The 23,128-nt window shown below is 31.8% G+C and overlaps 4 protein-coding genes and 1 long non-coding RNA gene across 5 annotated transcripts in view; 2 read left to right on the top strand and 3 right to left on the bottom strand.

The window, feature by feature from the left end:
* The window catches only part of LOC101509178 (scarecrow-like protein 28), a 2,407-nt gene extending 1,661 nt beyond the window's left edge, over nucleotides 1–746 (bottom strand). The window contains exon 1 of the mRNA XM_073363786.1: nucleotides 1–746. Coding sequence (XP_073219887.1) covers nucleotides 1–596 — 596 coding nt within the window. The 5' untranslated portion in view covers nucleotides 597–746.
* Nucleotides 747–993: 247 nt separating this feature from the next.
* LOC140918887 (uncharacterized) lies at nucleotides 994–1,613 on the bottom strand. The gene is made up of 2 exons (XR_012161322.1): nucleotides 1,469–1,613; nucleotides 994–1,273 (listed from the first exon to the last, which is right to left on the bottom strand). It is a non-coding gene; the product is annotated as an uncharacterized lncRNA (long non-coding RNA).
* Nucleotides 1,614–5,056: 3,443 nt separating this feature from the next.
* LOC101509507 (plant UBX domain-containing protein 8) lies at nucleotides 5,057–9,329 on the bottom strand. Its single transcript, XM_004515745.3, has 11 exons — nucleotides 9,066–9,329; nucleotides 7,983–8,053; nucleotides 7,305–7,836; nucleotides 7,140–7,223; nucleotides 6,869–6,981; nucleotides 6,535–6,745; nucleotides 6,223–6,432; nucleotides 6,002–6,133; nucleotides 5,703–5,846; nucleotides 5,552–5,608; nucleotides 5,057–5,425 (listed from the first exon to the last, which is right to left on the bottom strand). Exons 1-11 carry the CDS (start codon nucleotides 9,147–9,149, stop codon nucleotides 5,318–5,320), a joined length of 1,746 nt encoding a protein of 581 aa, XP_004515802.1. The 5' UTR covers nucleotides 9,150–9,329; the 3' UTR covers nucleotides 5,057–5,317.
* A 2,844-nt stretch (nucleotides 9,330–12,173) lies between these two features.
* LOC101509829 (uncharacterized) lies at nucleotides 12,174–17,841 on the top strand. The gene is made up of 13 exons (XM_004515747.4): nucleotides 12,174–12,523; nucleotides 12,629–12,676; nucleotides 12,770–12,830; nucleotides 12,992–13,024; nucleotides 13,375–13,499; nucleotides 14,146–14,280; nucleotides 15,316–15,392; nucleotides 15,490–15,755; nucleotides 16,604–16,660; nucleotides 16,754–16,922; nucleotides 17,337–17,394; nucleotides 17,477–17,562; nucleotides 17,650–17,841. Exons 1-13 carry the CDS (start codon nucleotides 12,364–12,366, stop codon nucleotides 17,794–17,796), a joined length of 1,422 nt encoding a protein of 473 aa, XP_004515804.2. The 5' UTR covers nucleotides 12,174–12,363; the 3' UTR covers nucleotides 17,797–17,841.
* Nucleotides 17,842–18,092: 251 nt separating this feature from the next.
* LOC140918911 (uncharacterized) lies at nucleotides 18,093–20,924 on the top strand. The gene is made up of 5 exons (XM_073363895.1): nucleotides 18,093–18,235; nucleotides 18,649–18,706; nucleotides 18,789–18,874; nucleotides 18,962–19,018; nucleotides 20,351–20,924. The coding sequence occupies exons 1-5, from the start codon at nucleotides 18,140–18,142 to the stop codon at nucleotides 20,444–20,446; spliced, it is 393 nt and encodes a 130-aa protein (XP_073219996.1). The 5' UTR covers nucleotides 18,093–18,139; the 3' UTR covers nucleotides 20,447–20,924.
* The last annotated feature ends 2,204 nt before the right edge of the window (nucleotides 20,925–23,128 follow it).

The raw sequence follows: 23,128 nt of genomic DNA, 5'->3' as shown, positions 1-23,128 counted from the left end.
GCAGGAGCAAAACAAACCCTTTCCTCATCTCCAGAACAATTCAGAGAGAAAGGAAGTGAAGAAGGGTTATTAAATCCTCCAAATCCATGAACAGACCAAAAGTTACCAGCACCACCAATTTGTGAAAAACTGAAATTTTCGCCTCCAAATTCATCAGAATTCTCATTACCACTGCTACCCTTTTTCCTCTTGGCTCTATTTGTTGTGAAAGACTCATCCAAAGATCCATGTTCTGCAAGCCTCTTCAAATTCCTCCCACCCTTCTCCCAAAATTCCTCATCTTTGATCTCACCCAATGTCTGAGCAGTGGTTGCTAACGGTGGAAGTCGAATGTTCTGCTGCAGAGAACAAGTGCTGCTGCTGTTGCTGCTGTTCTTGGCTTCAATAGGCTTCTCCACCGAAATCCCGACCGGCCTGATCACAGACTGCTGCGAACGCGAAGAACCGTCTTTCCGAGGGAAGCTACAAGGTAAATCCAATCTCTGTGTGCTCATTGAAGGTAGCTGAAAATGACAAGCTTGAAACTGTGCAGATGCTTCACTCCTTAATCTGTGACTTGGTGACAACAATGTCGAGCTAGAACAACCAGCCAACATCGTCTATGGTTTTTGTAACCTTGGTATCCTCACTCACCCCAATGGTTCTGCTTCTTTTTTTTCTCTTCCCTTTACTCTCTCTCTTTCTAGTAATAACTTGATCAAATGTGGAAGAAATTTTGGTTTTGTTTTTGTTTCCCCTAAAACTCAATTTGCATGTGTATGTTACAAAAAGAGGAGAGAAAATGCAGTGTGTGATGACAACAATCTATGTGTGTGTGTGAAAAAATTGTTTCAATTTCAATAATGTCCGATTAAAAAAAAGGAATCCGATGAATGTATAAATTCCAAAAACAAATCCAATCAAACTGTATTGTTTTTTCTTTCTTTACAAATTCAAACAAAAGTGTTCCTATATATGAATGAATTGAATCTGTTACTGTGAATTGTGAATGTGAATGTAATTGTGAGTGGCAGTAATAGTAATAATTATATAACAACAAAAGAATATGAAGTTATTATATGCAGAAAAGAATGAAAGAATTTTGAGATTAACAAATCAAAACAACAACCTAGCTCACAAACAAAAAAAGATCATCGGATTCCAAAAAGATTCAAACAAAGTTCATTGGATATCGGTGTGTTGTTGTTGTGAAGTTAAGAAGAATAAGAAAAAGGGAAGAGAAATAGAAACATACACCTTGGAATTTGTGGCTGAAGAAGAAGAAGAAGAATTCCTGAGAAATATTGAAACCCATATTAGTAGCTGCAGTGGAAACGTTGAACAACTTCGTCATTGCAATTTGCAACCAATTACCGCATGCAACGCAAAAGCCGTTACAAAACCCAACCTCTCTAAATTTGCATTTGCATTAAGTTAGTTACAACCGTTTTTGTTTTTGTTGCGTGCACTCACTTACTTACTTACTTACCCAAAAGAAAAACACTTAAACAATAGAACTATAGCTTCCCTCCATTCTCTTGTTGTTGTTGCTGTTGTTGGTGGATGATATTGTTGATGTTCATTGAAGGGATGTCTCCATCATTGTGTATAGGTTTTTTGTTATGGGCCTACGAGTGGGTTGATTTACCAACATGGAAAATAAGATGACGGCATGCTTTTGTAAAAGGAAAAGGAACAACGGTGTGATTCTAAGCCATTTGATAAAGATCTAACGGTGAATAGACGAGGGAATATATGACCGTTGATGGATGTCGGTGAAATATGACCGTTGGGAGGAAGGTGGTGTGTACGGATAAATGAATATCATGAAACTGAGACTTGTCACGTGACATGTACAATGTATTGTCCCCTGATATCCGTTCACACATGACCGTTGCTTTTTGCAATTCATGAGTACAATTTTACAGAGCAGAGTATTTTGTTATCATCATTCGTGCTCGCATCTTGTATGTTCTACACCATTCTTTTTCTTACATTTTATGTGTTAATTTTGGATAAAGGCATCTAACAATAAGTTAAAAACTAGGTTTAAATATAATTGGTCTATGCAAATAGTTAAGTATGTTTTTTTCAATTCATGTACGTATCTTTATTTCTTTGTAAATTTTTCTTTTTTTTTTAAATTGATCTTTGCAATTCTTTACATTTATAATAATTGAAAGATTAAAATTAAATATTATATTTATTGCAGTGATTTGTTCCAATTAAAACTAATTTATATAGACTAAAACAAAAAGAGCAAGGATAAAAACAAAAAATCTACAAAGACAAAAATAAAAAAACTGTGGAAAAATAAAAATAGAGTAATTGTAAGGACCAATTGTATATTTAAGCGTAAAAATTAAAAAATTATGTTTGACGACAAAAATTTACTATTTTTTTTCCAAGATAGAAAGTGAGTTTTACTTTTGATCACCTTTATAAATTGTCTATCGTGAACCAATATTTAAAAACTATAAGAAATTTTAACAATAGTTGACGATATACTTCAAAAGTAATAATTCACGATTATTCTTGTTTTTATGAATAAAATAGGAACTTGATTGCTGTCAATTCAAAATAAAATACATGTTTTTTTTTTTCCCATCAAACTAACATCATTTAAATTATAATTTAGTCATAAAAATAAAGATGACAATTAAATTTATTTATAAGAGACAATATTTGTATTTGTAGTGGTTAGAGTTAAAAAATTTCTAAAAGTGATTCAAGATATACTTTAATTTATATTAAAAATTGTTAAGATAGAATCCATTTTACAAAAAAAAAAAGTTACAATCTATTTTTGAGGCAAAACACTCTTACATGATAAATTAAGTTCATGAATTTAGAGTCATTTTTGTCACTAGCAAAAGTAAATGCAAACATACTATTTCTCACAATTCTTTTTATGAATTTAATTAGTGTAATTTTTTTTTTACAAAGTCTTTTAATTATATTCAAATATTTCAAAACGTAATGCAGAAAATCGTTCTTAGGGAGAGACACGTAAAACTCTTGTTTTATGTCTTATTAATTTTTTTTTTTACTTTAATTTTTATATTATACAGATGACCAATAATATATTATAAAATCTCTTCAACTATACATACACAAAAAAAAACTTCTAATTATAGCATGATCAATCATTTTTATTTGGCTGGAGCATAAATTAGAATAAATTTTTATTTCAAATAATATATTGTCGATCAGGTTCTTATGTTCTAATATTTATTTTTAATTTTGTTGCTTCTATTTTCATATATATATATAAATGTCAACTCGAAAATATGAATAAGACTATGCAAAATTACAACAACAACGAAAAAAATTTAAACTTTTATTGAATCACAAAATGGAGCTATAGATAAATTTATCATTGGTTAATAAAAAATGAAAAGAAAATTGCATTAACCTTAAATGTTATTTAAAATACAAGGACAACTCAGAGATATTGATGAATTAGATTTATTTGTAGAACTTAAAATTATAAGAGATAATACAAGTAGAAAATGATATACCAATTGACATTTTTAATTATATAAGAAAGTTAGATTCTTTTTCAAATACATATATTGTTTATAGAATAATATTAACAATTAATGTAACTGTCGTTTCAACAAAAAGAAATTTTTCGAAACTCAAATTAATTAAAACGATATCACAAGAAAGATTAAATAGATTAACTTTATTATCAATTGAAAATAATTGTTAAATAAAATCGATTACAATAATTTGATAAATAATTTTACATCGAAAAAAGTGTGAAAGATTAATTTTAAATAAAAATATTAATATTTTATTTATTAATTTTGAAAATATTTCATCTGATAATTTTATTTTATGTCTCATAACGTATTGAGCCGATCCTGATAATTCAACAAAGTATTATTATGGACTTACGGTGAAATTTGATTAGATAAATATGTAAAAAATAAATAAATTATGAATGTTTAGTCATAAAGCTTCTCTTTTATTCTATGCAACTACATTGTTCAAATAAATTACATAATCAATCAATTAAAACCTACTTTGGTTGCAAAACTATCATATCTTTGATTCCACATTTATACCTCCTAGTCTTTGAATCCAATTTGGGTTAGTCAAACAAGATTTGACCGTAAATTTTTATATTTAGCTTCTAACTTTTGAATTGATTTCAGTCCCATGATCAATTCCACCTAAAATCCGAGAATTGTTCTTATATCATGTATAATACGTTTCTTAATTTTTGTGTTAACTTCAAATCAATTCTCAAATTTATTCACATATAATACACACAAAATCGTTTAGCATATATTTGGTAATATGACTTGGTCATGCAAACTCAAGTTTGTTCTAATACTACTAGATGTAGCTTCTTTTTGAACGTGGAGTTTTGCAGTGAAACTCAGTTTTCAAACACACACTTTTGTAAGAACCAAAATCAATTTTTGAGGTGTATAGTAGTTTTTAATTTGTTTGGGTATTACTGAATAGAATTGATTATGTCTATAGAATTGACTAATTTGAAGCTATAATTTTAGTTTCTGAATCTAAACATAATTTTTATACTGAAATTTATTATAAAATTCACTTTTACTTAAATTTATTCAAAACATAAATCACATTATATCCTTATTCATAACCTAAAATCACATTATCGGCATGGAAAACACGTTTCGGATCTCTTTTATATTGAAGTGTGGAATCTTGAGTGCTGATTGGCGGAATAAAAACCAATCCAAAACGTTCTTGTATGATATTTAAGAAAAATACATCTTAAAAGAAATTCATCATCTCATTTCTCTAATGGAAAACACGTTTCGGATCTCTTTTAATATTAAAGTGTGGAATCTTGAGTGCTGATTGGCGGAATAAGAACCAATCCAAAACGTTTTTGTATGATATTTAAGAAAAACACATCTTAAAAGAAATTCATCATCTCATTTCTCTATTTATCTCTCTTCTAAAATGTATAAATTCAGAGTAAAGAATGAGTAAAATTTTCTTTTGTACATAAATATCAATATATTTTTTTCCTTTGTTAATAAAACAGATCAATAAAACACTATAAGTATCTAAATTGGATTTGAAATTGTTTGAAGGGGAAAAGATGGTTGTAGTTTTATTAATCATGAATTGTTTTTAATCGTATGCGATACTGCAGACTAGTCTCCACAAAGATTTCCATCACAAGTAAAGCACGCGGTCCTTGTAGATGTTTAAATTCATAAATAACATCATTTAACACAAAAGCAGATTAAAATGTGACGTCCTTTTTATGTGTATTGGTTCATGTTTTAATAAACTAATGATGACTTTAAAAGCTTTTCTTCTAGCATTCTGCATCAGGGCATCAGACTAACTCCAAAAACAAAGCTTCTTGCTTGTTGGTTAGGCCAAGTTCATCAAGTGTCACAGCACTTTCTCCAACACCAAAGGCACGCCTAGGATATGGTCTCACCTGCCCCAAAAATAACGTCAAAGAACAAAAAAAAGTCATTGAAATTATATGGTGCAAATAAACCATTTTCCTAAATATTGTAATAAGGATCTATAACTAAGAGTAAGAATGATAAAGGTTTCTCACCAGTCTGTAACTGCTCGGTTTCACCAGTCTACCAATATCTATGAAGTCGAAAAGAGACTGAAAATTTCCAAGAGCGGGCCTATATTAGCAAGTAAGCACCAGAATAAAGGAGGAAAACACAAATAGCATATTTTATAACAGGCATCTTCACCTGTAGTTTATCAGATCTTAGGAATCGGCGGCCACGACGGCTGCCATCTGGCATTTTTACCAGCAGGGTCACAGCATTATCATCAGCTGAGGATGGTTCTGGTGGTAGAGAGGCTTCTTTGACAGCTAACTGTGTTTCCAATTCCTGACAGTTTATGCAAAATGCAAGAGTAAGCAACACAGAAACTGGAATTCAATTTCTATCCCTAGGAAAGTATGAGTTAGATAGAGTTTGCATAGGCCAATATTTCCAAGGGGCAATAAAATAACCATGTAATTAGTTAGTTACAAATGTATTACCTGCTCTTCCTGCAACTTCCTTTGAGATTCTTCTGCTCTCCGTCTTTCCTCTTCGCGAGCAGCCTCAGCTTCCTCTATAGCCTTCAATTCTTTTTCTCTGTCTGCTTGTAATGATGCGAGGTATTCATCATCCTGCATCAAATAAACATAGACAACAATAGCCACAATTAAACCATCTTATAAAACCTATAACTCTAACCTATTTAAGAAATAAGGGGCACCTGCTGCTCCCTTATCAAGCGCTGAGCCTCCAATGATGGTGAAGGTGGGCGATATGCAAGAGGTGTGGGCTGAGGATTGAAACCCCTATTCTGCATGAACTCATGTGGTGCATAAGCATGGCGATAACCACTTCCTTCAGGGATTCCACCAAACATTGCAGCCTCAAGCATTACTGCTTCATCATGCTCCACTGAAGAAATGCCACCCCACTGCAAAGATTGGAAATTAGGATGCAAGTACAAGTTGAGATGACATGGCAAGTAAATAGAGTTTTATCCCATTTTGAAAATTCATAAAGTGGAGGACTATACTTCATCAGATTGGAAGGGAATGTCATTATGTGGAGGAGAATCACTGTCTTCCGGAAGTGTTGTGCTTGGCAGTGTACTAGACTCGATAAATTCAGCATCTTTGCTTGATCCTGTGGAGCCAAGCGACACATGTCTAGACCTGTTCCTGACCAAAGGCATCTCTTCTACCTCTTCATCTTCGTCTTTAAAGGACAAGCTTCCTGCCTGCAATCTACAATGACCAGGATTACTACCACACTGCCATGTCATAATTGACAATGACAAGAGAAATGCCTTTAAGGAAAATGTTGAGTTCATTGCAGCAGCCACAGGAGCAAAAGAAAATATAATTTACCTTCCATTTGAAGATACTTCCTCTAATTCAACTCCCGGTGTCTTAGATGGCCCTGCAGTAGATGCTCCCAAATCACCTTCTTGTACACGGCGTGCTTTTTCTTGTTCTGCTGTCTGGATTCATTTTATGTCAGAAGCAATTCAGGCTCCAAATTTCCAATATTTATAGAAAAGCCAAAGTTAAAGCACTGGGCTGTCCTGGTGATAACGCACTGCTAAAATTTCTCAAAATGATGACTGAAGGAATAAAAGAAGACAAGTTAAAGGTGTACCTTCAGGGACAATGAAACTGCATGGGCAAGCTCAGGATCCTCCAGATATGTTTGCCTTGGGTTAGGCCCAGATTCAATTAAGTCCTGCACCATTAGGGAAATAAAAACTAATACAAGCTATAAGTATAGAGAAGCCCAAAAATATCCATTAAGAAATAAACCTACAGTTTGTCTGCCAATTTCGTGACTTCTGTAATTTTCATCAGCCTCCCGTTTGGATGCTTCAATGGCTGCACGGATCATTTCTTCTTCTATATCATTGCTATTATCTGGTAAATTCTCAAAGTTGGGAGCACTAGGTCTCACACTACGGTCAGGTGAAGTATGAGTCTGAGCAGGTGGAGTATCGTCATCGTCTTCATCAAGTATAACGACACTCCCATGTATATCTGGACCTTGGGCATGAACAGTTCCAGTCACATCTTCAACGATTGGAATATGGCCAGCTTGAGAAGTGGATTGATTGCCATCCTTGACCTCTATAGGAATCTCCCTTACCTCTCTTGGATGTGTAACAAATGGCGTCTGGTTTGTTGAATTGAGATGAGTATCAAATATACTTCTCCCAATTGTAGGATCAAGCAGAGAAAATGGATCTAGATTTCTTCCTAAAGATAAAAGTGATGGAGGTCTATGAGTTTCAGCATTGTGTTGATCATCTATATCCATGAAATCATCTTGAGGAACTATGGTAGAGCTGTCATGAGAGATGGTCATCAATATCAGAAAAACAAATAATCAAAGATTTATGTGTAGATTGAAAATATTAATAATGTAACACCACAATTACAAGGTATATTTCTAAATGACCACCTGCTTACTAATGCACGAAAAAGGGTGTACCTGGTCATCAAATTTCTGTCTCCTTCAGCAAAATATGCATTTACAGCTTCATTAAGATTACCACCATGCTCCTGACATGAAAAAAAATGTTTACAAATGAAGAGGAGATATATATAAGCAACCTCCAACACCACAGGAGAGAACTTGCTCTACACACTAGTTTTATATGATAATAAATAAAATATCGGTGTACAATAATTAGAAGCTAAGTAGTATTAGAGTGACAGATTATTTGTCTACAACTTTTATCACAAGCAGCAAGAGTGAGATTTGAAGCTGACGTGCAAGTATCAGATATATGATATAAGAAACTAAATCATCTGAGAGACTGAGATAAGTATATTAGATGGAACAAAGACCAATGTATGCTTGGTCATACTTTATACAGAATCTTTCAAAGGTTATTCGTCATTAATTACATTCAGCCCTCATTGCTCACACCTACAAGAATTCTGATTTATTCCAAAACAGACTTAAAGGCTGCAGCTACTTGTTTGTACCGAATTTTTAACCCAAAAACGTGTTGCAAAAACAAGAAGAAAATTGCGATGGTGAGATAAGATGAAGCTATGTGTCTCTTATACTCCTACAAACTCACAATCAGCAATAACAGCAAAATTAAATCCAAAAATTTTATTTTCATCCAGTTCTATTCAGCAAAATCCCAAACAAATGGTGTCTGCACTTGACCTTACCAGCAAGGATCATAGTATTTTATTCTCATTCCCTCAGATTCACGCAATACCATACAACTGATTATAGTGACTCAGACAAGTATTAAACAATCTAACAGTCCATTTTAAACGAAGATAAATTAATCTAACTAAGAACACAAATTTTACTAAAAAAATTAAAGAAAATAAATTGTATGCAAATCGAACCTCATTGATAAATAAAAAAATACATAAAAAATACCAACAAAAAAAAAAACTGAAACATTGTTGCGGTGCATAAAAACCCTATGATGTGATAAACCGTAATAGGAAATTCCATCGCAGTTTTGTTTCAATATGAATTAAAAAGAAAAAACCTAAAGAGTTATAATTTTGCAATTAGAAAAAGTAAAAAGGAAAAAAAAAGTACCTCGAGTTTTTGCAGTGCGATTGGTTCAGATACGCCGGTGATGCTGATGAATGTCTGAATCGTCTCTTGATTAGGCGTCGCCATGAAAATCGAAATCGAAGTATTTGCTTTGTTTATGTTTGGATGATAAAACAAAGAAGATTTGGTTTTGTATTTTGGTATAAACCGAACTAGAAAACCAAATCACGTAGCAGCGAGTGGGTCCGTACTCCGTAAAGTTTAGAAGAGAGACAGTAGTTTCTTCTTCTTGAGGGTTAATACACAAATCTTATAAAAGGATTTATATATTTTTTATAATAAGGTGACATTTTTATGTTACTTGGGTTAATAATACGGTGAAAATATGAGTGGAGTTCTAATGTTATACGCCATTAGTTAATCCAATTCCACTCTATATACTTGGTGAACACGCATGCTTAAAGATGCTTCCAAACAACCAACTTTGCACTTCCACTTGTTTAACTTGTTTATTAAGTGATTATTGATATGCAATGAAAATTAAATTTGAATTTTCATCAAACAAGGAATTTGATTTAAATTTTATGTATAAATTTGATAAATATAGTTTACTTAAATTTAAGTTTGGTATGGTATTTAAGGAATAGATGTTTATATAAATTTAATTCTAAAAATGGGTTTATGAATTGGACCATCGTGACGGATCAATACGTCATTTGCAATATATTGACTTTTAGGGTTTTATATAGATCGTTTCAATCGAGTCGCCTTGATAACAATATAACATGGCATGATGTGAATGTAGTTGATTCCAGATGAGATGAATGATCTAACTAAGTGGTCGTTTGATTTTGCATTTACAACTAAAAAACGCGCATTTTCGGTCTTTTTATGTGGTTTTTTCTTCTTCGAATTTCAATTTCTACATCAAAATTGATTCCGTTTTGCAGATTGGTTCCCTGTAATGCCACAATTTCTAGCTTTGCATAAACTCCAAGTCAATTATGCATTTAGTTTTGGATGACATTTTTTCTTCCTTCATTATCCTTATTTTTCATCGACGACTTTTATCCATATCGGTGTATGTTTTGAGTTAATGTCATTTTGCTATTAGCCCGTCTATTTTAATTATTTGCTTTGTATTTATCATTCAAATATTTTGTGAGCAATATTTATCCTAATTTATGTGTATGATTCATGCTTATTATTTATAACTTATTCTATATGTATTTGCAACCTGAAATTGGGATGAAAATATAACAAGTTAAATTGTGTTTAAGAGATTCAAACAACATCTAGATAATCTATCTACTTTGTTTCATTATAATTTTGTTTTTCGTATTTAATTTCTCACTGCTAGAAGCACTAACTTTCATTTGTATTTGTTATACGGATTACAAAATCGATATATTTTTCACCATATAATTGCATTGTATATGCTTGATAAAATGTATCTAAAGGATTACACATTTTTTTTTATTTGAAGAACTTTTTGTGTAATATTAAGGAATAAATAAAATATCATTATTTTTGCATGAATGTTTACATAAAAATATTTCAATTTTCATCATCACAAACACCACATATGTTGGTGTTTTATCACGTTTCAGTCTTCTAAATATTGTCTTATGTATAATTTTATTATCTTCTATCGTATTTTTTGTACATGGTATTATGGTTACATTTAAGGTTTCTCCATATCCCCTTTTAAATAATGACGAAGTTCAACGATCTAAAATTAGTTAGGATCTTAGGGTCACTGAAAATTTCATTCAAACATGTTTGAATTAAGTTATCAAGGGTGACACATTGACACTAGTTTTACTAAGAAAATATGAAAATACATTGTTTCTCAATTTAATGGATTGCCCGAAATGAACTATGAGAAGACAAATTGGAACAATATATGTGATAGCTTAAGAAAAAATTGAAGAGTACAATACAATTTATTTAGAAAATATGTCTAATTATAATGAGATTACAACAAAAAAAAAATACTTTAGATGCACGTGAGAGGGCAAACGATATACAGGTGAAACACAAATATTTTGTTTAGTAATACTTACGTTTATTTATCATTTATTTTTTATATGATGGATTATGGATATGCGGGAAAACCCTCTACATAACAAATTTAAAGACAAATGACTTCCCTTTCCTCATTGTCTTACCACAATAAATTAAAGAAAAGGTAACTCCATCGTCAATAATAGTATAAGCTGTTTAGTGTAAATGTGGAGTTACGTGGGCACACAATGATGATGAAATTACATAATAAATTTAGATTAAATTACAAATGATCTAGAGTTTCATAAAAAAGGTTGTCAATCATTGATGTACAAGTAAGCAAAGGAAATTTTGTTTCCTTGGATTTTTAGGATACAAAGGTTAATTGACTACAAATAAGTGTATGTTATTTGTAAATAAGTAATTAATTTAGTTAATAATGTCTTTTACCATTTTCTTAAGTATTATTAATACTTACTTTTCTATTATGATCTAACTTATATGTTTTAGGATTTAGCATGTGTATCATGTCAATAAAACTTGCTAATAGGATTTAGTTTATGAATTAGGGAAAACGATGAAAAAATCTCAATTTTATTTATTTATTCTTAAAACTAAAATTTTTATCTTAAAATAATGATGTCTAAATTAAATGAATTGTAAAATAATAAAATTAAAGATGTGTCATATTTTTATTAAAAAAATAAAAACAGAGTAACTTTGTACACCTTTTAAAAGTTAAATAATTTAAATGAAAAAAAATAGTATTTATAAATAAAATAAAAATTCTCAAAAGTAATTTTGTTTATTTTTATTTTTTCGTGCTTATATACAATTGTTAGATTATACTTATAAACTTTGAACTTCATAGTTTCATAAAAAAAATTAATTTATATAAAAAAAATTAATTTATATACATTAATTATGTAATTCTTTTTTATACATACAACTAATAAAATGACTCAAGTTTTTGTAAAAATATTATAATGTGATTTGATTAAATATTTTTTGAAGAAAATGATAATACACTAATGTGTAGGATTGATAACATTCATAGTGTATAATTATTAAATTTTTTATTATAAATTTAATTGAATTTTTATGTAAAAAATGCATAAAAATCAATATATTAAAAAAAAATTGTTCTCTTGAACTACCACACAGCGACTGCAATTGAAGTCGTTTTCTCCTGAGAAACACACAGTGAGAACCCGCCGGCAAGAGCTTCGAACCCGCCGCCGGAAAAGAGCTTTGAAGTCGTTTTCTCCTGAGAAACATACAGAACCCGCCGCCGGCAAAGGGACTTAGTTTGGTAGTTCCGATCCAAATATTAATGAAAACGGAAATGGCGATGGGGAAGAAGAAGGTTCAATGGTTCTGGACTTGGATTTTCGGTTCCGTAATTTTGAGACTCATTCTCATCTATTTCCCCAAAAACCTCAACCTCTCTTCTCGCCCCGAAGTCTCCACTCCTCTCACCAGCATTCGTCGCCGTAAGCTCTTTCTCTATCACCAATTCAACTTCATTACTTCTTAATTGCTCAACTAACTCACATTTCAAGCTCTTTTCTTCACTTCACTTCTTCTTGTTTTTGCAGTTGCCGAGGGTTACTGGTTGAAGCAGTCATCAATGTCACCTTATGCTGGTTTCTCATTTCTTCGTTCATCCAATCAAATTCAATCATTCTCTAATGTTGCTATTTTGCTATGAATTTTCAAGCTGTTGTTTCTATTATCAGGTTCAATGTACCATGGTTCTCCTTTGTTGTTGACACTTCTCGGACCACTCACAGTTACAAGGTACCTACGTGCTATGGATTTTGTGAACTTTTGAATCTGTTGCTTAATTTCAATGGAGTTATGTTTTGAATGTTTTATATTACCACTGTGAGATGCAATCAAAATTTAGTATGAAATTTGTGTGGTATAATGATATTTGAAAAACATTGTTTGTGATGCAGAATTGAAGGACAGCCTGATCATCTTTTATGCAGGTAACTTTCTTCGCCTTTTAACTGTAGTTAGTATCTGTCTGAGTTATTTTTTTTCCTAATCTAAGAAACCATAATTGCTTTGATCTATGTTGCTTGTTATTTATTGTTGTTGATTAGTGATTTGCAACTGCTCCTTTTCACTTTTTATTTGTGCATACCCTTAATAAATGATCTTTATGTGTGATTAATCTTCTTGATTGCCTTGTTTCTATAATTGAAATGATGCTGACCCTCGTCTTTGTTCTTTTGCCTGGCATAACTTGTGCATTTAGTACTTTTCCCTTGTTATTATCATGATGCATTTAGTGTACTTGGGTAAGCAGCAAATATCAACTCATTTCTGGATATAGTTTGGTTTTTGTGATGGCAGATGTTGTCGCTGCAATGCTCATTTGTGCTGCTGGTAAAAAACTTCAGGCGGCATACAGCTCAAGTTTACAATTCATTGGCCTTCATCACTTATTAGAGAATTCAGGTTTGTTAGCAGAAGCTACAAGTTTGATTGTTTTCGTTCAAATTTCAGATGTTACGCTTAGGTGTGCTTCTCCTGTTTTTGTTTATTGTCTTCAAGTGATAAATGTAAAAAGTGTACAAATATTGAGGTCATTTGCAGATAAATATATACTATACCATCAAAAGAGGTTTTCTATTTTGCACTTGACCATATTACGAGATAATAATGACAGAGTTATAGCAGAAATATTGCTAGATAGTGTTATGAAACACCTCATTGGTCAATATCTAGGTTTTAAGCATCAGATTCTGATATATTTATTAATTACAAGGATTAGTCCATAATTTAATCTACAGCATTCAAACTTATGGATAATGTTACATGTCTGTGTGGTTTCAGATAAGAAATAGATAATAAGGCGCATGCCAATGCAGTGTTTGGATTGCAGAAATAATATATTTGGATAACTAGCATGATTTCCACAAAAAGTATGTTTTTAATATGCCGATTAGAAAACATGATATTTGCAACTGTTGTTCTGCAGGGTAAGCTATAAATTATGATCATACAATTTAAAATTAAAATTTCCTTGTCAGGCTATGGATCTTTTTCAAGCTCTGTGCAAATTCTTGTTTACACTTTTCGATACCATCTTCTCTGTTTTCAGATGTTCTTCCTTCAGGGGATTTTGCTGCTCTTGTATACTTGTGGAATCCTTTTACAATTGTTGCATGTGTTGGTCTATCTACTTCTGCAATTGAGAACCTGATGGTTGTGTTATCCCTTTATGGAGCATGCGCACGTAAGCAACTAACAATCTATGCCTTCTTAAAAAAACTAACAACCTATGCTTTTTAGTTTCTGAATTGTTAGATATTTCATTTATTCTACCGAGTAGTACCGACTCAGTTCTTTGAAGTCTTATTGGTATTTACTGGTTGTTTTCTGGTAAGTGTTTTTTGCCCCTTATATTGAAAAAGTTATTGCATGGATCCACGAGTTCTGAAAATAAAATATATTATTTTGCTTCCTGGATAAGGTCTACCGAGACTATGAGAAGTAATGGTAGGAATAGGAATCTGAAGAATTTCTTTTATACAACTAGACTTTGATAAACAAAACTTGCCAACAGTTTTGTTTCTATTATTTTTGCTTACCTGATAATGTTTTTGGTCTTAGGTTGCTTTTGAGTAGAAAGAAATGTGATTACTTTTTTGTTGAGATAAAACCAATAAAACAAGACTAGAGTCTAAGAATGGGTTCTGCTGAAACCATGTACATGAGAAATGTATTAGGACAAACTACCTAAGGCAAATCCATAAAACAAAACTGTTTATTTTATTTTATTATCAGTCCATTGTTTTTTGTGTATATTTGATGCAAAAAACATTCCATCAGATTCAAACTGGATGTCTATGTCCCATTTTCCATTAAGTTGGCTATGTTTTAGAAGAATCCACTGGTTTACTTGATGTACTTGAACGTTACATCTAAATTCCATCTTATTAACTTCAATTTCCCATATTTATTCCTCTCCTTCATGAGCACCATTTCATTTGTAATCATTACTATTTATCTTACTACTACTAGTATTCATCAAGTTGATATCCACTTGAGTGAAAAAGGTTGCTAATTGCTATAGTCAGCAAGCAGATCAGATTTTCGAATGCTAGATTGCTAGTCATCAAATCATAAAGAAATTATATAGTGGGGGTTGGAGAAATCATAAAAGATTGAAATGCATCAATAGAACATAGCGACGTTGCCTGGTATTAACTGGCTTTCAATCTTCATCTAATACTTCATTTAATGTTGAAACTGTACTGATGTACAACAGGACTAGCTCCGGTGGCAGCTTTTGGGTGGGTTATGGCTACACATTTGTCTCTGTACCCAGCAATCCTTATTATCCCAGTATGTTGTTGCTCAAACCCATTAAATAGCATTTGCAGCATAATCTTAATTTATCATTTTATCTATATGTAGATAAATCTATTATCTTATGTTGCAGCTAACATTGTTATTGGGGTATGGTCCTGATGCTCCTCCTAGGAAATTATTCTGGCGAAGGAAAAATCCTGAAGTTGATAATCCCACCTCAAGCGATAGGAGTTGTTTAGAAGATGAATCGATCAATGAGAAAAGGATGCTGAATATATTCTCATGGAGGCCAGTTGTTCTTTTTTTGTTCTGGGCTTTGCTGTGGTCATCCTATGTTTTAGTCCTCTGTGGCATCTATGTCCAACAGCACGGTGGTCTACGGGAGATGTTCAAAAGGTTTTGTTTAAATACTATGACCGTTTTTCTTTTCTTATGACAATTTTGCAAGTGACAATACATATCTATTTATTTGTTTGTGTAATGTGTCAAGATACTTCTTTTTGGTCATTTTGAAAGCTCATTCTTATAATAGCTGCTAGAATTTAATGCTTTGTAGAGCGTTGAGACCATTGCTTATAGTGGAACCTGATGCTATAAAGTTCCTGTGATGGTGGGGTTGAGGAAAGGGTTGAACTCATAATGGGTCTATTACAGGCAACCTCGCTTTGCATTTGCAAGTGGCTAAATTCATAACTTGAATTTGTGTCCTAACAACTCCAATGGCTCCCCGCCAGAAAAGTACACTGCTTTTGGTGGAGCTTTTTCATGAATTAAAGAAGAGTGTATGGTTTATCATGCGAAGACAATTGTATACCATTAAAGTTATTCCAAAGTAATTGCATGAGTACTGAGTTATTTACATGGTCACTGCTGTACATATGTATGGAGCCACCTTGAAGTTTTGTAAATTTTTTTGTTGCAATGTGAACCCTTAGAATTTGGAAAAATGTAGATACATATTATTGTTATTTGTTCATTCAATGCTTGAAACTGCTGTTAGTGTGAAATAAAAAAAATGTAGTTTGGGAAATCAAATTATACATTTCCCAGTTTACTCATGTGTATATCATTGATATTGCTTATACTATCCGTGGGGTTTTCTTCTATTACCCAATGTAAAGAAGCAGATTGCGATTATGGCTGAATTTTGTATTATTCTCTGTTGAAGAACATTGATTTTGATTTTGAAATGTTCTTTTTCTTTTATTATCCGTTGAATTTTGATGACTTTATTGTTTATGCAGAACTTATGGCTTCATTCTAACCATACAAGATCTATCTCCAAACATTGGAGCTTTGTGGTATGTTCTTTAGGAAAGAATACTGCTTAGACTGGACTGCTTTAATCCTATGAACTTTAGAACTTATTTAGGTCTCATGATTTTTGCATACAGGTACTTTTTCGCAGAAGTTTTTGACTTCTTCAGAAGTTTCTTCCTGATAGTATTCCATGGGAATATTCTTTTGATGATAGTACCGTTAGCCTTACGTCTTAATCACCGACCATTCTTTCTAGCTTTTGTATACATTGTGATTTCTTCCATGTTGAAGTCTTATCCTTCTGTAAGTTGTTTTTTCTCCATTAATTTCTTCTTTTACCTTGATTGAAATTAGCTCTTGAAATTTATGCATGGAGGTTTCAGTGTGTGTTGCTGAATGTATTCTTATAATTATGAATGAAAGATGTTGTTATCCTTTTAAATGTTCAAACCTTGATATTGTAAGATTATTTGTCCCAAATAATAAAAAAAATACTCAAATAAAAACATCTACACACTTTGAACATTTATACTCAATTAAAAATTAGTTGAAATGTGGATCTACAATTTTGAAAGAAGATACTCTATCTGTGTGTTGCTGAAATTTGCCAACTATACTTTATCTGTCTATAACTTGTTAGTAATCAAACATATTGTGAATTTGCAAACTGTTGCAATCTAATTGATCTATGTAATATTTGTTTTCCATTTTAACTAGGTTGGTGATTCTGCTCTGTACTTGGGTTTATTGGGGTTATTTGCTTATGAACTCAAAGGTAACTTCTCTTTCTCATTGAACTTTTATAATTTATACTGGGCATAATCGCTTCTTGAATAATAAACTTTCTCGATTTTCAGATATGCAGTTTTCGTTCTTCCTGTTTTCTGGTTATGTTGGAGTTTCACTTCTTAGCCCTGTAATGCACAACCTATGGATATGGAGGGTACGAAGTTTTAGGTTGATCTACATTTTCAAATAGATTAATTATTTTGCTATCCACATTTTCTCAACTGTGCAATGAAATTGGCAGGGTACTGGGAATGCAAACTTTTACTTTGCTACTGCAATTGGCTATGCTTGCTTGCAGGTGCTTTATCTCTTCTCATTGATATTCACTTCTCTTCTTGTGTTGATATTGTTGCTGTCTCTTTTTTCTCCACTGGTCTTTTTAAATTGAAGTCCCTTGTCAAACTATATCTATCTCACACTTCACTTATTTTATCTAGATCAGAGTAGCATATAAACTGTGTATTCATATCCGTTTTAAGATAATGCTAAGCAAATGCGAACCTAGTTGAAATTGTTTGCCTTTCCTTGTATATTGTTATACTGAGAGCTGAAGAGCGAAGACTCACGTTTCTTTCTGGTCGCAATTGCGAGGGAAAGTGTTAGGATATACAAATAGGGATAATTAGGAGTATGTTAGTAGTTGTGTTCTTAGGTTGTTAGTAGTGGTATAGGTGTACCTTGACTTCTTCAGAAGTTTCTTCCTGATAGTAATCCATGGGAATATTCTTTTGATGATAGTACCATTAGCCTTACGTCTTAATCACCGACCATTCTTTCTAGCTTTTGTATACATTGTGATTTCTTCCATGTTGAAGTCTTATCCTTCTGTAAGTTGTTTTTTCTCCATTAATTTCTTCTTTTACCTTGATTGAAATTAGCTCTTGAAATTTATGCATGGAGGTTTCAGTGTGTGTTGCTGAATTATTCTTGTAATTATGAATGAAAGATGTTGTTATTCTTTTAAATGTTCAAACCTTGATATTGTAAGATTATTTGTCCCAAATAATAAAAAAAATGCTCCAATAAAAACATCTACACACTTTGCACATTTATACTCAATTAAAAATTAGTTGAAATGTGGACCTACAATTTTGAAAGAAGATACTCTATCTGTGTGTTGCTGAAATTTGCCAACTATACTCTATCTGTCTATAACTTGTTAGTAATCAAACATATTGTGAATTTGCAAACTGTTGCAATCTAATTGATCTATGTAATATTTGTTTTCCATTTTAACTAGGTTGGTGATTCTGCTCTGTACTTGGGTTTATTGGGGTTATTTGCTTATGAACTCAAAGGTAACTTCTCTTTCTCATTGAACTTTTATAATTTATACTGGGCATAATCGCTTCTTGAATAATCAACTTTCTCGATTTTCAGATATGCAGTTTTCGTTCTTCCTGTTTTCTGGTTATGTTGGAGTTTCACTTCTTAGCCCTGTAATGCACAACCTATGGATATGGAGGGTACGAAGTTTTAGGTTGATCTATATTTTCAAATAGATTAATTATTTTGCTATCCACATTTCCTCAACTGTGCAATGAAATTGGCAGGGTACTGGGAATGCAAACTTTTACTTTGCTACTGCAATTGGCTATGCTTGCTTGCAGGTGCTTTATCTCTTCTCATTGATATTCACTTCTCTTCTTGTGTTGATATTGTTGCTGTCTCTTTTTTCTCCCCTGGTCTTTTTAAATTGAAGTCCCTTGTCAAACTATATCTATCTCACACTTCACTTATTTTATCTGGATCAGAGTAGCATATAAACTGTGTATTCATATCCGTTTTAAGATAATGCTAAGCAAATGCGAACCTAGTTGAAATTGTTTGCCTTTCCTTGTATATTGTTATACTGAGAGCTGAAGAGCGAAGACTCACGTTTCTTTCTGGTCGCAATTGCGAGGGAAAGTGTTAGGATATACAAATAGGGATAATTAGGAGTATGTTAGTAGTTGTGTTCTTAGGTTGTTAGTAGTGGTATAGGTGTACCTGTTGTGGTGTTTCTGTTATTAATTAGTTATAGGACCTAATCTCTATCCTAACGTACCAGAAGTCTTTAAAAGGAGGCTTCCACCCCTTTAGAAATGAGTTTTTTTATCACCTTTAGAAATTGAGTGGTGTAAACTATTATAGGAGCGTATCCGCTCTTGTGGGTCATGTTCTTGGTAAAGGTTCTCTCTTATTATTTCTTATCTTTTCTTTCTAAATATTAGTGTTCTTCCTCTAAATCAAGGAATCCAATTCTTGGGTTCCTAACATAAAGAGTTGGAAAAAAATATTGGTAGGAATCAAACCCTCCCCATAATGTCCTAGTTTTACACAAGTAAGAAATCTAGCATCATAATTAATCATCCTCGAAGGAGTAGCTCAGTGGATTGGATTGAGACATTGAAGAAGTTATATGCAAGAGGTCCTCTTAGGAACCCAAGAATTGGATTCCAATGATTTAGAGGAAGAACACTAATATTTAAAAAAGAATAAGAAATAATAGGAGAAAATCTCTCCAAGAAAATGATACACAAGAGCGGATACACTCTTACATTGGTTTACACTACTCAATTTCTAAAGTTGCTAAAAGATGATTTCTAAAGGGGTGGAAGCTTCTATTTAAAAACTTCCAATGGATTAGATCCAGGTAACTAACTAATAACAAACACCAAAACAGTTACACCTATGCAACTACTAACAACCTAGGAGATTGAACAAGTCCAAAGTTCAATCTCTGTTACTAACACTTCTCCCTCCCCTAACAAACTTATTACTATCATTTGCCTAATAAAAAAAAACATCATAATTAATCTCTAGCTGAAAACTTCATTGCCTTTGTAAAATGCTTGTCTTGAAACTTTGAGTCAACTGGTTTGGAGCTGACTTTGTTTCAAAATTAAAATGATTTATTATGTTGTTATCCTGTAAACTTAAGTTTCTTCTTGTGTGGGCAGATCATTCTGGTGATTGAAAGTGTTAGCGCCATGCTTAATCATGATAGAATGCTTACAAAGCTATCTACTTCAAAGCTTCAAAATGTCAAATCTTGAGAGCTCTTTTGGAGTATGATTTCAATGCATCCAAAAGTTTGTGGTGTCCCCAAGTTCACTTGATCTCGATTTTGTTCCAAAACAGAAAAAATATATCAATTCCACGATCGGACTACTGGGCTGTCATTCAATTGATCAATTCGTTTTATGGGTCCTATCTATTTTCTTGGATGCATTAGCATTTGAACCCAAAGCTCTACAGTTAGGATGCTGATTGCCGGTTAAAGTATAGATTTTGTTATAATTATAAACAGTCATGATTAATTTGTTGTGGTAGTTAGAAATTTTACCTTCTAGATGTGCTATTTAAGTAGTAGTTTTGTAGTATGTTTGGAAACTTTGAAAATCACAGTGAAACCCCACGTGTAATGAGAAGCTACAAGCCTACAACTAGTAACATCAAGATCAATGTGTGTTTGCATCTTCAAACCACTTTACCAAACATATGCTTGGTGGTTTTGTTCTTCAAATCTTGGTACATGACGTGTTTATTTGTTTTGTGTTCCAATAGTGTGCACTAGGGGTGGACAACAGATCGGGTAGGGCGGATCGAGCTCAAAAACCCTAACCGACCCCGCGGGTGGATTTTACATACTCATTTCCGCCCAATAAAGAATTCGGGTTAGACAGGTAACGGGTTAGGCGGGTGAGTTTATGCGGTTTAACTTTTTTTTTTTGATGTTTTTTGGTCCAAAAACTTTTTTTTGGCCCATTTATTTTCTGGTCATTTTTTAATTAAAAAGTCATTTCATCTGTTTTTATTTTTCCAAAATTCTATTTATTTAACTATTCTAATTTTTTTGTTTAAAATTGAGCAATTTTTTTCCAATTTCTTTTTATAATGAGCATTCTAGAACTCTAATATTTAGATGTTATAGATAAAGATAACCATTAAAGCATCATGTTTATAAATCTCAAATTTGATATATACTCCACCAATTTATAATTGAAATGCAAACATATTTATAATTCTAACCATTAAAATGTAAACTTAAAATGTTTATAAAATCTAAAGATCTTAAACTTAATGTCCAATGTCCTTATAAAAAATCAATACAAATGATATCAATGTCCACCCTTGTCATCTTTGCTAGTCAATCTAAAAAATTGAACAAAAATTAATTAGTAATCACTAATTAGAGTACAAAATAACTAACTATGCAACAAACATAATATAGCTATTTTACTATTCTCTTTCAAATTTAATGGATGACTACAAAACAACATCGGTCATTCATAACTATTAATTATCTTTACAACTGCAAAAATTAAATTCACTAGAAAAATGTAATACAAGGTTTAAAATGGAAAAAATGTAGTGCCTTTGTTTTCTTTTAACAAGGCTTGCAGTAAATCTGCAAAACAATCACACTCGTTAACCTATAAAAAGCACACAAAAACATATAATATAAAACCAATAAGCAAAGAAATGAAATACAAAAATAAAGAAGTTAGTCATTCCAATTAAAATTGGTAAATCTAACAAATAACAACAATGAATATATTAAGATTTAATTTTACCTCTCAAATATGTGAAAAGCACACAAAGATATGGAAAACACAGAGACAAATCCATGGAAAACATTAAGCAAATCCAAATGAAGACTCCTCCAACTCGAGTCCGAGGAAGAAGAAGGAAGAAAGGAACCACTCAACAACATGTAAAACAAAATAGTATACTTAAAAAATTTGTTATCATGATGAAGATTGAAGACATTAACATTAAGAACATAACAGAAAGTTAAGGATTAATGTGGAAAATTGGACACAGCCGATTCTTTGCCTTAACAGTAATAAAACAAACCACAACCAACTCACCTAACATATTCATAAGAACAAAAACAAACAAGGACAAATAATTAGTATGACAAATAACAGAGTTTAGAACAGGACAAACTGCATGTTAAGGCGAGACAGATTACAACATAATAACAATATTTAATTAGCTATAGAAAATTTCAACCAAACTCCAATAATACAAGAACATTCTTGTTTGATGATGATTCATAGGGGTGTTCAAACGTTTTGACAGAATGTAAAATAATCATAAGTTGCTATGCAAAAACAGAAAATCAATCACATGATGATGCAAATAATTGTTTCAATAAAGAATGAAAGTTGTATAAATAATGATGTGGGACCAAATAAAAAAATATCATTCTTAGACCACATTTGATCAACTGCAACATCATTGAAGCCAGCATAAAGCAAAGAACAGTGACCAAAGATTTTCAACTCTCACGATGCTCCCCTGACATTCTTGGACCATATTTCATTAATGTTTTCTAAGAAACCCAACAAATAAAAAAAAAAAACTCAAATTTTATTCTTCAATATAGAGAAAAACACAACAACATCATAACTAATAGTGAACCAAAAGCTAATAAAACAATAAAATAAATGAAGAATAAAATAAAAATAAAACATACATGATCTGCAGTAATGAAAAATAAGGATACATACAATTGAGAAGAAGTCAATAAATTATAAAAATCGTCAATACAATAAAAATCACCATTACATATAAAAAGTCATTAGATAAAAAAAGTAAATAAATATAAATTTTTTAACAACAAAACTAAACCATCAAACTGAATAAAAAGATTTATAACAAAGATGGAAAAAAAAATGTTGAAAACATAACCCTAATCATACAAAAATAAAAACTAAATCAAAATTCTA

Source organism: Cicer arietinum, chromosome 7, assembly GCF_000331145.2.
Source record: "Cicer arietinum cultivar CDC Frontier isolate Library 1 chromosome 7, Cicar.CDCFrontier_v2.0, whole genome shotgun sequence".
In the NCBI taxonomy this organism is placed as follows: domain Eukaryota; kingdom Viridiplantae; phylum Streptophyta; class Magnoliopsida; order Fabales; family Fabaceae; genus Cicer; species Cicer arietinum.
The sequence above is the reverse complement of the archived record's forward strand: the minus strand, read 5'-3'. Positions and strand labels throughout refer to the sequence as shown.